We start from the raw sequence: 14,497 nt of genomic DNA on the forward strand, positions 1-14,497 counted from the left end.
TTTTGTAGAGATGGATTGATCACGCTGGAGAAAAGGCTGGTTGCTGAGGTCGTGTCTCTTCCATGTTTCCTCAGCCTCCTCTGCATTTACTGAGTTAGGTCCTCAGAGTGGTGAAGGAAAATAGGTCATTTTCCCTTTATAAGTATCATTGGATGATTCCTCTATATTAATTATATGAACCTTATAATAGTTAAAGATCTTTTTAATTTTTTAAAAAATTTTTTCATCTCAAAGAGTTCTCAGTCCCCACCCCACACGAGGTACCGTGAAGGGGCACTAAAGTGCATTTTGATGTAGGGGGTAGAGCTTAAAGGTGCTGTCCAAGCTAAGAACCAAGATGATGCTGTTTAAAAAAGAAAGGCAATTCCTTCTACCTCCATCTCTGGAGTCAGCTGAGGGAGGACAGTGAACTAGACTCTCCCCAGAGGATTGTCCTAACTCTTAACTTTAGAGAAAACTGTGTAAGGACCTGCACATATAGAATCATTTGTTTGTCCAAAATAGCAAAAATAGGCCTATTTCACCCTTAAGAATTTGCAAATCTGATCAGTCATGATCATAAAAATGTGAATGGATTCCAGATGCAATCCATGTGGGCATGCTCTGTGGAACTAGCTATGCATCTTCAGCTTGAATGAACATGCGGCTGTTCATTTTCATCAAAACATGACTTCTAAACTACCATAAATAAAATACACATGGAACAATTAAATCTTTTTCTTACAATAATTACTTTTACATTAAAAAGTCACCATTATCTTCAGATATATCGAAAATTAGGACTCTAAATCTTATTATTTCCCAGCCTTAGTTAACAATCTTGCACAGGCCCGATAATCCAAAATTTGGAGCTCTGATCTACACAGATTGGCAGGTTTCACACAGTTTGACAGGTAGGCAACTGTGAGATATGCGTTTTAAAATTTAGCATTTTCTATCAAAACAGTCTGAAATCTTTTAAAATCCCTACAGAGACTGTATTTGTGCAATGCCACAGTCATGTGGCTAGAAAGGAAAAAACAAAATACAGTCTGGAAGATTAACCATCGTCCAAGTTTTCTTGGTCTTCAGTTTAAACAATGATGAGCCCAGGAAATCCAATTAAATACAGTGCCTTAAATAGGAGAAGAGTTGGTCCTAGAATAATTTAAGCTACTAAACAGGGACTGTCTCAACCACGGGTGATTTGATACACTCTTCATGCAATATGCTCTTTTCTGCAAGGCTCAAAGAATTTTCAGCAGGATGCTCTGAAATGTGACTGTCACCATTCAATGTAGAGACAAACCCTTCCTGGGAGGGGCCTTTCAAGTATGAGTGAAATTCCACTTGAGGGTGATTGGACCTGTGTTCGGGATACAAACTATTGCAGGGCACACCGCTATCATTTTCGGAAGAGGAGCAGCAAACGATTACAGAGGGGTTGGCAGCTGGGTAGTGGGAGGCACCATAGGCCTCTTCTGCTTGTCGGGCATAGTCAACGAATTGCTCCGGGGTCATGGTGTAAGGCACCAGCGAAAGGGTACCGTTTTTGACAGTGTCTCTTTCAGAATAGTTCTCAGAGATCTGATTTGGAGTTCCTGGAATGTGGCTATCTATTTGGTAATACAGAGTTGAAGAGTTGGCATAAAAAGAAGCATTCTTTGCATGGCTTTCGTGAACGGTGGTGCCATCAGAATAACAAAGAACCGAAGGAAGAGGGACAACTTCGGCATGGGTGCCTAAACCTTCCACGAAGCCATCTCCTTTGTCATCATCGTCATCCTCCTCCTCCTCCTCTTCCTCTTCTTCTTCCTCCTCCTCCTCGTCTGACTCACTAGGTGCCAAGCTTTGCGTGCTAGAATCTGTGACTCCACTGCAAAAGCTGCTCCCATCCTCCTCTTCTTCCTCCTCCTCTCCTTGGCAATCTAATTCTTCAGCAGACTGCAGGTGCAGCACTGCAGCCTGGGGTTCAGTTTCAATCTCAAAACCGTCTGCGATTGAATATTCTACGGAGTGAGCGACAGGGCCCATGGAACTACTGTGAGCACTTATCTCACTGTGGCAGCCATTCAGCGTGGGGATTTGCTGCTCTCGGTTTTTCTCCAGTTCAAGTTTCATTATTGTGTGCAAAAAGTGAGTCCGAACACGGATAGGATTAAATTCAATTCTACCTGCTGTGTTACTACATCCTTCTTTAGTGCAGCCACACGGGAAAGACATACGATCCACCTTGGAAGGAAGAACACAGATTAGCACCATGGAACTATTACAAACCAAATAAAAGCCCAGAACCTTTCAGCAACTTCTTTGAATTAGGTAATCCACTTAATTCCACGTATGCCAGAGCAAATGACAACCAAACTTCAAATAGAAATGAAAAGGGGAAAGTGAAGGCTTAAAACATAAGAGTTAACTGCTTTTTATACCTATATTTAAAATAAAAATGGGTTATGGGCAAAAGTGTGTATTTTCAGTTCACTGACCCACTCCATGGCTTTCTTCCCTTTTTTCTCTATTCCCCACTTTCCCTTCCCTCCATTTCTTTAATTTTGCTTCCATGTTTTCAATGCTCCTGTCTTTCCCCCAAGTTCCTTTTCTTTCTGCTGCATCCCAGCTCTTGTGCCTGATTTTAAACAAGCGAACTTACTGTACTCCTCTCCACATGCTATTAATCTAACATATATGATGTACCCATGTTAACTTTTCCTTTTGCTTATTATAAAGTTGCTTATCCCTTTGCTTATTATAAAATGGACTTACATGACTTAGCATCACGCACCCTCACAATGTGCTCTCGTTTGCTTACCTTCTCATTGTTTGGGGTGCTTGGTACATGGGTGCATGTGTGTGTACCATACTGCAGGGCTGCAATGGATATGCACATTCATGACTATGACTGGGGGACTCATGTGTTTAAGTCCTCAATCCCCCCTTCCCTCCCCATTCCATTAGATACAATCTTTTTGAGGGAAGGGCATGTACATTTCATCAATATTCCAAAACGATTTTGGTGATTGGACACTGGAGATACAGTGATTGGGTTCAACAAGTGTTGGACTGACCTCTTCACTCAGGTGAGAGGTGGAGTTCTGGACAATCCAAGGGTACTCATGAGAGATTTGCCAATTGTCTCAGATTCCACAGATTAATCTGTATGCAGACCAGAGTATAGGCAAGAGAAGAAAACTTGTTCTGTCACCGTATCCAGCCAGGGAATTTCCTATGCTAAAGAAGAATAGGCAGACTATTCTAACACAATCATCTTGGCCCCAGTAAAATGTATAGCAGATATTAGAGCCAGAATTTGTATCTGTAATTTTTTTTTATTCATGAATCTCTTTTCTGTGAATCCATCTTAAGCAACTGTTTAGCAGATAGGCACTGCCCTCTTCTTTTGCCTACTTGAGTTGCTTTCTTTATTGAAAAAGCCAAGTTTCTACATAAAATAGTGACACTAATCACAGGGCACCAACGATGTTATAAATGAACGGGGACCAGGAAATTATCTGGTTGCCAATCATCAGGGTTTGGTAAACTTTTTATTTGCAGAGGTCAAAGGAGTAAATATTTTACACTTTGTGGGTCATATGGGCTCTGTGGCAACTACAATACTCAATTCTGCTGTAGGAGCAAGAAAGCAGTCATAGGCAATATGTAAAGAAAAAAAATGTGGCCTTGATCCAATGAAACTCAAAATCATGTGGCAAGGTCAGATTTGGCCTGTGAACTTACAGTGTGCCAACCCCTGGCCTAGTTCAGCTCCTTCATTTTAGAGATAAAGAAAGTAACCCAGAGGGTTTACCTAACTTGCCAATTTCATACAGTTGGCAAATAGCAAAGATGGGAGTACAATTTCGTTTTCCGCAGTCTCAAGCTAGTAATTTTTCCACTAATCCAACCATCTTTAATCAATCATGATTTTATATCCCATGGATGGATCAGAAAATATACACTCCAGTGTTAGGGATGTCATGATATCCTTCAATATTGGTAAAAAGCTGAAAGGTGATATAATAAAGGTGATATAATAAAAAGCTGAAAGGTGATATAATACAAGAATCCAAGATAAACTAATTTTAATTAACTCAACTGCTACTTGGGTTGTCTTTCAAATTATATCTTATATGTATAAGCACTTTATGTATTCCCATGAATGTCCTTAAATTAGTCTTTCTCTCTTCCTGAATTATGTCTTTCTCTCTTCCTGAATTACATGTCTTGCCTTGCCACAAAAATTTCTTTTACATGTGGGCAGCTTCATTATAGGTACCATGACTGCCTCCTTAGGGGGTGGTAGGCAATGTCTTGTCTTTGGATGCCCTGAAATCTCAACCCTTACCTGGCACTTAATGCCAGCCAGGCTGCAGGTGCACGTGTCTGGATCACAGAACACTCGGCAGTCACAGCCACAGTCCTCTCGTGAGAGGCGGATGGCTCGGAGTTCATGCTTTTCCTCCACGTCAATCTTTTTCACTCCAGAGGCACGCAGCAGAGCTCTTCGTTTTTTTGTTGGCAAAGGTTGTAGAAAGAAGTACTCGTCTACCTCTGTGTTGTCCAGGTCAATGTCATCATCAGAAATGTCATCCAGTGTAAGAGTGCTGGCTTCTTCTGATTCTACTGTGCCATTCTTAGTCATCTAAAAACACAAAGCAGCAAATAAGAGACTCATTAAGGGCAGGGTACAAAATCTCTATGTCTTTACTGGGTGAGAATGAACTGTTATATATCATCATGTCTCCCGTAATCAACAAGTGTTTGTTAGATCTTTTTTTTTTAATCCTGAGGAGAAATCACAGAAAGGAAAATAAAGGCATCAAAATGTTAGGTTTTTAAATGTACTGGTAACAGAAGACAGTTAATTGGAACTCATAACCTCCTAATGTTAGGAGCTACAGTTGTTGGAGCTTTTAGACAGTGCCATGTGAAAAACACCAAAGGTTACAAATGCTCATCAGTGAAAGCTATCTTTAGATGCAGTTCACGATAGGCACCTCCAATGATGGAATAAACGTGTCCTTGTTCAGAGGTAATAGCATCCTTGTGGAAGCCATCACCACCTAACTCAGCAAATATGTTGTCCTTGAAATAACAGCTGTCTTTTGAGCTCCAGCAAAACCATGTACCAGGAAATAAAGGTGTGCTGCACTGTGCTACAGAGATTACAAATACAATTATTCTACAGAACATTCCAGGAATGAGGGCTTGATATAAAGTAATCAGTCAGGTCAGTGTGCTCTTAGTAAGACAAAGAACAGAGGGAAGGGCCTGCAAGCCCTCAGCAACCAACAACTGAAACAATAAATTCTGCCCTCAGAGGAGTTCACACAAACCCTCACCCAAAACGGTACCTTCTGCATGATAGCTCATGTGGAAAGTGTCTCACACACCCGTGACTAGTCTGCTTCTATTTATATTTCTTCTCTAAATTAATCTCATCCATCAGTAAGCCCTGAATCAGTATTTCATTTCTTACTATTATATCATGTTATGTTTCCTTCATAAAAAAGCATTGAGAAAAATAAGTTTTCTCTGAATATGAGCGAGATAGCTATCCTGAGGAGCAGCATAGAGTTGATGCAGAAACTCCATGAGAAAAGTCATGGAAGTTCTAAATACAGAAGGAATTTTAATTCTTTCATATTTAAATTTATTACTTCCTAAAATTCATTAATTATAATTATTACTAAGCTTGGTAAGCTTAACAACAGTTCATCCATCACACAGTTAAAATACTTGCAACATCAGACATCATTGTCTCATCTTTACGGGAAAAAGTCTAAGAATTAGATAAGAAAATTTTGTTGGAAAAAACCCTCTAACTAGAAAAATCTGAATGTATTAAAAAACAAATAGAAGACTGGACTTTGCCCTCAAGCAGAGAAACTTTCACAGAGGAAATAACACAGTAGCAAGTGTATGTTAAATATATCACAAACGCCAGGTGCAGTGGCTCACGCCTGTAATCCCAGCACTTGGGGAGTCCAAGGTGGACAGATTGCTTGAGGTTAAGAGTTCAAGACCAGCCTTGGCAACATGATGAAACCCCATCTCTATCAAAAAAAACACAAAAATTAGCTGGGCATTGTGGGGAAAAGAACGAGAGATCAGCTTGTTACCATGTCTATATAGAAGGAAGTAGACATAAAAGACTCCATTTAGTTCTGTGTTTGAGATGCTGTTAAACTGTGACCTTACCTCCAACCTTGTCCTTGCAAGAGACATGTGCTGTGGTGACTTAAGGTTAAAAGGATTTTGGGCGGTGCAGAATGTGCTTTGTTAAACAAGTGCCTAAAGGCTGCTTATGGTTAAAGGTCATCACCATTCTCTTTAATCTCAAGAAAGAGAAAAACATTTGTCTCCTGCCCCTCCCTGGGCTATGGAACATCTCCGGGTAATACCCATTGTGTGCCTTGTTTACTGAGTGAGGAGAAACCGCCTTTAGGAATAAGGTGGGACTTGCTGGAGCAATACTGCTAAAAGGTTTATGGAGATGTCGCATATACATCTCAAGGCACAGCATTTTCCTTTAAACTTATTCATGTTACAAGGATTTTTTGTTCATATGTCTTACTGCTGATTTCCTCCCTACAATGATCCTATTGTCCAGCCACTCCCTTATCTTTTTGATGGTAAAGATAATTATCAATAAATACTAAGGGAACTCAGAGGCCGGTGCCGGCGTGGGTCCTCTCTAAGCTGAGCGCAGGTCCCCTGGGCCCTGCTTTTCTTTCTCTACACTTTGTCTCTGTGTTTTATTCCTTTTCTCAAGTCTTTCGTTTCCACCTAACGAGAAACACCCACAAGTGTGGAGGGGCAGGCCACCCCTTCAGGCATAGTGGTGGGTGCCTGTAGTCCCACCTGCTTGGGAGGCTGAGGTGCAAGGATCACTTGAGCCCGAGAGGTCGAGGCTGCAGCGAGCCATGATTGCACCACTGCATTCCAGCCTGGGTGGCAAAGTGAGATCCTAGAAGTATTTATATATATACATACTTTATAAGGTATAAATATATATATACTTCTGAATGTTTCAGAGCTAAAATCTGTGATCATGCAAAGGTACACATTCCTCTTTATTGGGTTTTGTTTCTTGGTATAATCCAACATTTATTTCCTTCCTTGGCATTTCTTTACATATGCATTGTTTAAACTGTGATAGCCACTAGTAGGATGTCACGTTGACTGATTGTGTTTATCATTTTTGTTAATTGTCATTTGTAACAAGCTGCATGTTTTTAGCTGTATAGATCTGATTTTCTAATGAATTCAAGTGTATAATTGCCTAACATACACTCAATCCTCTGTGATAGGTAAAGCTGTAGTAACAGAAAGGAAGTCTTCCCTTTTACATCTTACCACTGTATGGCACTTTGGTTGCATTAATTCTTGGCTTGTCTCTGTGATCCTCAGCAAGCTCCTGACTCCTCAGCACATGGAGCACACTCAGGACTTGGGTAGCATGATTCACTTTAACACTTCCTACTTAATCTCCATGTTCTGTAATATTTATGCTTACTTGTGCAGTTGGTAACGCAACAACAAAATCTCCATTTTATATCAACAGAGATTTATTTATTTTTATTTATTTATTTATTTTGAGACAGAGTCTCGCTCTGTTTCCCAGGATGGAGTACAATGGCGTGATCTCAGCTAGCTGCAACTTCAGTCTCCCAGGTTCGAGTGATTCTCCTGCCTCAGCCTCCTGAGTAGCTGGGATTACAGGCACTTACCACCATGCCCAACTAATTTTTGTATTTTTAGTAAAGATGGGGTTTCACCCTGTTGATCAGGCTGGTCTCGAACTCCTGACCTCAGGTGATCCACCTGCCTTGGCCTCCCAAAGTGCTGGGATTACAGGCATGAGCCACCTCTATTTTTTCAAATCATTGTTATCAGCCTAATTTTTTTAAATAGTTGTTATCAGATAATATATGAAATCTAAAAGTCAACATGTAAGGTTTTAGCAAACATTTAAAAACATACCAAAATTTTCAGGGCAACATGAATAACCAATTGGCGCCTAAGAATTAAAAAACAAACAACCGTATCTCATATGAACTGCAGCTTCAGTTTACTCCGAATATAGGTGCCCTTAGAAATAAAATCTGCATCTCCTATTCCTTCATACTAAAATTATAATAAGGAATTTCATTTCAAAATAAAAATGTAATTAAGAATCTGTCCTGCTGCGGTGGCTTATGCCTGTAATCACAACACTTTGGGAGATGGAGGCAGGTGGATCACTTGAGGTCAGGAGTTCGAGACTAGCCTAGGCAACATGGCAAAACCACATCTCTACTACAAATACAAAAATTAGCCAGGCATGGAGGGGTACACCTGTAATCACAGCTACTCAGGTGGCTAAGGCACGAGAATCGCTTGAACCTGGAAGGCAAAGGTTGCAGTGAGCCAAGATCGCACCACTATACTACAGCCTGGGTGACAGAGTGATGCCCCGTCTCAAAAAAAAAAAAAAAAAAAAAAAATCTAAAAGAGCTACATACTGTTTCACTCTTGCTCAGTAAACTACAAGTTTTCTAATTGAGATTTTCAAAATCTGATATTAACATTGAAGGGAGCTGATAGGGTTTTCTCTTCATCATCTCAATATCACCTCTATCATTTCTAATAAAGACTGGAGATACTCTAGCTTAGGCTGGTCACTGGCCTATCCTCTCCTCACAGTTTCTGGTTTGGTGTGCAGCCTTTGAGACATATTCCTAATCCCTGCTATCCCCCTGAAGTCCTTCCCCAGTCTTTTCCTCCAGTCTGTGCCCATTTGCTTCTTTAAAATCCAGGCCAAAACTACTGAGTTTAAATGCTCCTTAAAATTAGAGCACTACATAGATTATTTCCAAATGCATTTTAGGGGAAAAAGTCAATGAGCTCCCTAATTTTGTCCACCAACTCACATCGATTACCCTCTCAAGAGCTAGCGCAAATAAATGGAGGCAGTCAGCCAGGACTGCCTCACTTACTCTTGCTGACTCCTTTCCTCCATGATGCATGATATGGTTTGGCTGTGTCTCCAACCAAATCTCATCTTGAATTGTAGCTCCCATAATTCCTACATGTTGTAGGAGGGACCCAGTAGGAAATAATTGAATCATGGGGGTGGTTTCTCTCACACTTTTCTCACTATAGTGAATAAGTCTTATGAGACCTGATGGTTTCATAAGGGGAAACCCTTTAAGCTTGGTTCTCATTCCCTAGTCACCTGCTGCCATGTAAGATGTGCCTTTCATCTCCTGCCATGATTGGGAGACCTCCCCAGCCATGTAGAACTGTGAGTCCATTAAACCTCTTTTTCTTTATAAATTACCCAGTCTCAGGTATGTCTGCCAACAGTGTGAGAACAGACTAATACAGTAAATTGGTACCAGGAGTAGGGTGATGACGTAAAGATAATTGAAAATGTGGAAGCAACTTTGGAACTGGGTAATAGGCAGCAGTTGGAACAGTTTGGAGAGCTCAGAAGAGGACAAAAAAAATGTGGGAAAGTTTGGAACTTCCTAGGGATGTGGAGGGCTCAGAAGACAGGAAAATGTGGGAAAGTCTGGAATTTCCTAGAGACTTGTTGAATGGCTTTGACCAAAATATTGATAGTGATATGGGCAATCAAGTCAGGCTGAGGTGGTCTGAGATGAAGATGAGGAACCTGTTGGGAACTGGAGCAAAGATGACTCTTGGTGTGCTTTAACAAAGAGGCTGGTGGATTTTTTCCCCTGCTGTAGAGATATGTGGAACTTTGAACTTGAGAGAGATGATTTGGGTTATCTAGTGGAAGAAATTTCTAAGCGGCAAAACATTCAAGAGGAAGCAGAGCAAAAAATTTGAAAAATGTGCAGCCTGACAATGCAATAGAAGAGAAAAACCCATTTCCTGGGGAGAAATCAAGCCTGCCACAGAAATTTGCATAAGTAACAAAGAGCTGAATGTTAATCACCAAGACAATGGAGAAAATGTCTCCAGGGCATGTTGGAGACCTTCACACCAGCCCATTCCATTACAGTCGCAGAGGTCTAGGAGGAAAAAATGGTTTCCTGGGCCTGGTCCAGGGCCCCCCTGCTATGTCCAGCCTAGGGACGTGGTGCCTTGTGTCTCAGCTGCTCCAGCCATGGCTAAAAGGGGTGAAGTTACAGTTCAAGGTGTGGCTTCAGAGGGTGCAAGCCCCAAGCCTTGACAGCTTCCACATGCCTTTGTAAGATATGCCTTTGACCTTCTGCCATGATTGAGAAGTCTCTCAGCCACATGGAACTGTGAGTTCATTAAACCTCTTTTTCTTTATAAATACAACCCATCTTCATTCACAGTGATATTCATTTTGTCCATTTTTCCTCTTGACATGATGCTACCGTTAAATGTCTTTTTTTTCCTATCTCAAATAGAATCATTAAATGTTCAGACTTTAGTTAGTCAAATGCAACTCCCTTATTTCATGCATTAATGAAGCTTAAATTAATTGTAACTTCTCTAAGACATACTTATAGAGCCCAATTTCCTGACTCCTCTTTCAGTATGCTTTTCTTTATATCTCACAGATAGATTATGAGTATTCTATGGTACTCAAGACAAAGCTGGGAATTTAACATGGAATTAAACACAATGTGTCTAAAAGCTATTCTGTTGATAGGATAACCAGTACTTTCAAATGAAAGGTCTCTTCTCAAGTAGATACCGCCAATCTAGGACTTGGATTATTTCTCCTGTATTTTTTTTTTCTTGTTTTATTTTTTTTTTTCCTCAAAAAAATAATGTTGCCTCCCCAAGAGCTCAAAGCAAGTCTGCAAAAAAATGTGATTTAAAGAGATTACCAAATAGCCTTGACCCTTAAAACTGTTTTTATTTCTGCGCTTTCTTGAGTGTGAAAGAAAGAGAAATTGCAGGTGGGGGTGAAAGAGAAGTGGTAGAAACAGATATGACATAATATTAATAACAGCTTTTGGATCTGTGTGCCAGGCAGTGTTCTAAACACTTTACCTGCATTATCTCATTTAGGATCATATACATCTCAAGAGGCAAATAGTATCACTGTATTCATTTAACTGATGAGGAAAATGAGGCACAGGAATGTTAAATAATTTGCCCAAGATTGCAAGTAATGAGGATGTGCACCAAGTTATGATCCTACTACGTGACTCTACAGCTTGTGCTCTTAAAAGTAATAATAATTACATATATCTACTCTTTTAATACACTTGACATGTACTGAACAGTCTTTTATGATTATCTGGAATCAGACATTAGGTGTACTGGTGCACAACATACAGCCCTTGATCCCAGTGAACTGGAGTAAACAGACAAGGAGTCTAGCAATTTTAGCCCAGTTCATAAGGATTTCCTAGCTTAGGGTGAACACAGGGCATTTGAGGGTTATGTAGGAGAGGTACCTACAGGTGGGTCTGGCAGTGGGGTGAAGTGGAAAGACTTCAATATTCAAATCTGAAAATAGAGTTGCAGTTAAATGAACAGTGGTGACAGAAGGCATTCCATGCTAAGCAACAATAGTTTCAAAGGCCTGAGACAGGACAGGGCATGATACAGTCATTGACCTAAAAATTATCCAGATGATTGAACTTGTATGGGATCACTCCCTGTCTTGGTCCATAATTGAAGAGCTGAAAGTAGATGAATAGCAGTTATTCAGAAGGAAGTTCTTCTTTGCCATTTGGCTTAGCTAGTTTACAGGTGATGAATACTGACTTAATTTATGATTTGACTTAATCATCTTTATTTTATGTTTATCCCATCTCTGTATGCATGTATCTATGTTGTACTGGAAGTATCTCCAGGTCAAGGCCCCTGTGTGTATATATGTGTGGGGTGGGCATGTGTGAGTGAGCATGCATGCACATGTGTGTATGCTTGCTTTGTTCCAATGATGACATGTAAAATGGACTTAGTTCTTAAGCCACTGTGTAAACTTGTTCAGATTCACTACAAATAAAACCACTATAACTTTTTTTTGACAGATGGAAACCAAACATCTTAATTTTGCAGATTTGTATGCACTGATGACTATGAGAAAACCATTCCCAAAGCCCTACAGGATAAATTACTTTGCCAATCTAAACACACCTGAGGGATGGGACACATTACTGTCAGAATCAGCGGAGTTTTTCTCAGACAGCTTTGAGTCAAATACAGGGATCCCAAATAAAAATCAAGGCTCAACTTTTTGTTGTGTTTCTACCATATCATGTTGTAAATGAGTTCTTCCATAAATTTTAATGAGATAAAATTTTTGTTGCCATCAAGGACCCCAAAACACCTAATTCAATTCAACTAATAAAATGATTAGAAGAGGGAAACAATACTAAAAGTATAGATTGACTAAAATGCCAAGGCAAAACAAAACAAAACAAAGAAACAAAAATAAAAACACTTCTTTTCAGCACTTGAAAGGTATGTTTGCTAACAAAATTTTCTGGTCATTACTGAATTACTCACACGTGTGAAAAAGAGTGATTTCCAGAAACAAGAATGTGAAAAACTATTTCAACTTCACAAACACTGATTACTGCATATTATAATAAAGATGATGACGTTGAGAATGACCTAAGCTGCCATATAGTAAATACTAGCCATTAAGGTCCATATTGTGTATAAATTATCTCACCTAATTTGCATGACAATCTTATAAAGTAAATTTTTTTGTAGTTGAGAAAATTGAAGCTTGGAGAATATAATTTGCCAAAGTCTAGCTAAATAGCCAATTAGTGATGATGCTGAAGATCAAACTTAGGTTTATTTGATTCCAAAGCTTGAGCCATGCTTTCAAGACCAGTTGGAGTAAAAATTCTTAAGAGCAATGGTAGAAAAATTGAACAAAAGGGAAAAAAAAAAGATAAGGTTGCAGTACACTCTAAGAGCTGATCTCAGTGCTGTGGGGCAAGAGACAAAAGGGCAGAACAAGCTTCCCTAGAAATAGTTCACTTAGAAACAAAAGATGTGGGCCGGGTGTGGTGACTCATGCCTGTAATCCCAGCACTTTGGGAGGCTGAGGTGGGTGGATTGCAAGGTCAGGAGTTCAAGACTAGACTGGCCAACATGGTGAAACCCTGTCTCTACTAAAAATTCAAAAACTAGCCATGAGTGGTGGCAGGCACTTGTAGTCCCAGCTACTTGGAAAGCTGAGGCAAGGGGATTGCTTGACTCCGGGAGGTGGAGGTTGCAGTGAGCTGAGATCACAGCACTGCACTCCAGCATGGGCGACAGCGAGACTCCGTCTCAAAAAAAAAAAGAGAAAGGATATGATTCAGACACAGAAAGTGAGAGGTCATGAAAGAAGAAAACAGAGCAAACCAAAAATACAACATCTCACCAGTTAGTACTTCCTTTGGGTCCTACTTTGTGGGCATGTGGAGGTGGCCTTTCTAATGGAAATGACATCAGAAAAAGTTGGTTGAAGCAGGTTGAGCTAATGTATTACTCTTTTGATTTTCTCAGCTGACTTTAAACTTACTTATCCTGGCCTGAGAAATATGTATAGCCTGTGGTCTAGTGTTGTAATACTATATTAGCTTTGGTGATTGATTTACTGTTTATCTCCCCTATCATACTGTGAGCATGTTGAGAGCAGAGACGACATCTGTCTCGTTTACCAGTGTATCCTTTCCACCTTGATAATTACCAGTCCCATAGTAATTGATTAATACATCTTTAAAATGAATAAATGAATATTCTTAATCACTATGGTATATTGTTAAGCACTGTACTAGGTATGGGGGTTTACAGATGTACAACAGCTCTGCCATATAAGGAGGTTTCAGTCTGCTGGGGGAGATGACCATGTAATAAACATGATATAATGCGGTAAGAGCACAAATATATGTGCAAGTTATTGAAGTGATGGGGAGAAAGAGAGAACAGACATGAAAAGGAAGGCTAGGTACAAAGTCACAAAGCAGAATTATTTACTTCCTATTCTGATTCCAGAGTCTTTTTCAAAAAGAAAAACCTTCAAACCAAAAATGCAAGAACAGGCATGTCGGGAAGGATTTAAAACAAAAGGGAGGTGAAGAGACAGTGAAAGATGACTCAGCTGTTTTATGGAAGAATCTCCAGGCCCAGACAATTCATGCTTTCAGGCAATGAAAAAGCTTGAAGTTATGGTTGTGCAGCCTAACAGTTTTGAAGAGTCATGGAGAAAAGAATTAAAAGATAATCAAAGTGGGAATAAATTTTTTTTTTTAAAAAAAGCTAATTCTGGGTAACAATATTCTAGAAAAAAATACTTAAAAAGATGGTCTCTGTACATGTGACAAAAAAGGAGCAGTAATTATTAGACTATTGCCTAATTTTACTATGGGGAAAGTGTCCACTTTTCAATTAAAATTCCACGCAGAACTTTAATATATGGAAGATAAAAGTGAGAATGAGATATGCATCTTGGGCTTTCTGCCCTGGCCCCTAATCTCAGACCCCATGGATTACAGTTGGAAAACCAGTGCTCTAGTCCTGAAAATTTCCTTGGGCTTGGGGGAGGGCGGGAGAAGGGAAGGGAGAGGGGAGGGCG

At 39.9% G+C, this 14,497-nt stretch overlaps 1 protein-coding gene across 1 annotated transcript in view; it reads right to left on the reverse strand.

Moving 5' to 3' along the window:
• Positions 1 to 215: 215 nt before the first annotated feature.
• Positions 216 to 14,497, reverse strand: part of CSRNP3 (cysteine and serine rich nuclear protein 3) — a 115,902-nt gene continuing 101,620 nt past the window's right edge. Inside the window, exons 4-5 of the mRNA XM_010365305.1 lie at positions 4,322 to 4,618; positions 216 to 2,211 (exon numbers count right to left, since the gene is read on the reverse strand). Coding sequence (XP_010363607.1) covers positions 1,156 to 2,211; positions 4,322 to 4,618 — 1,353 coding nt within the window. The 3' untranslated portion in view covers positions 216 to 1,155. The remainder of the gene's footprint in view (positions 2,212 to 4,321; positions 4,619 to 14,497) is intronic.

The sequence above is a fragment of the Rhinopithecus roxellana genome, chromosome 14 (genome assembly GCF_007565055.1).
Source record: "Rhinopithecus roxellana isolate Shanxi Qingling chromosome 14, ASM756505v1, whole genome shotgun sequence".
Classification (NCBI taxonomy): domain Eukaryota; kingdom Metazoa; phylum Chordata; class Mammalia; order Primates; family Cercopithecidae; genus Rhinopithecus; species Rhinopithecus roxellana.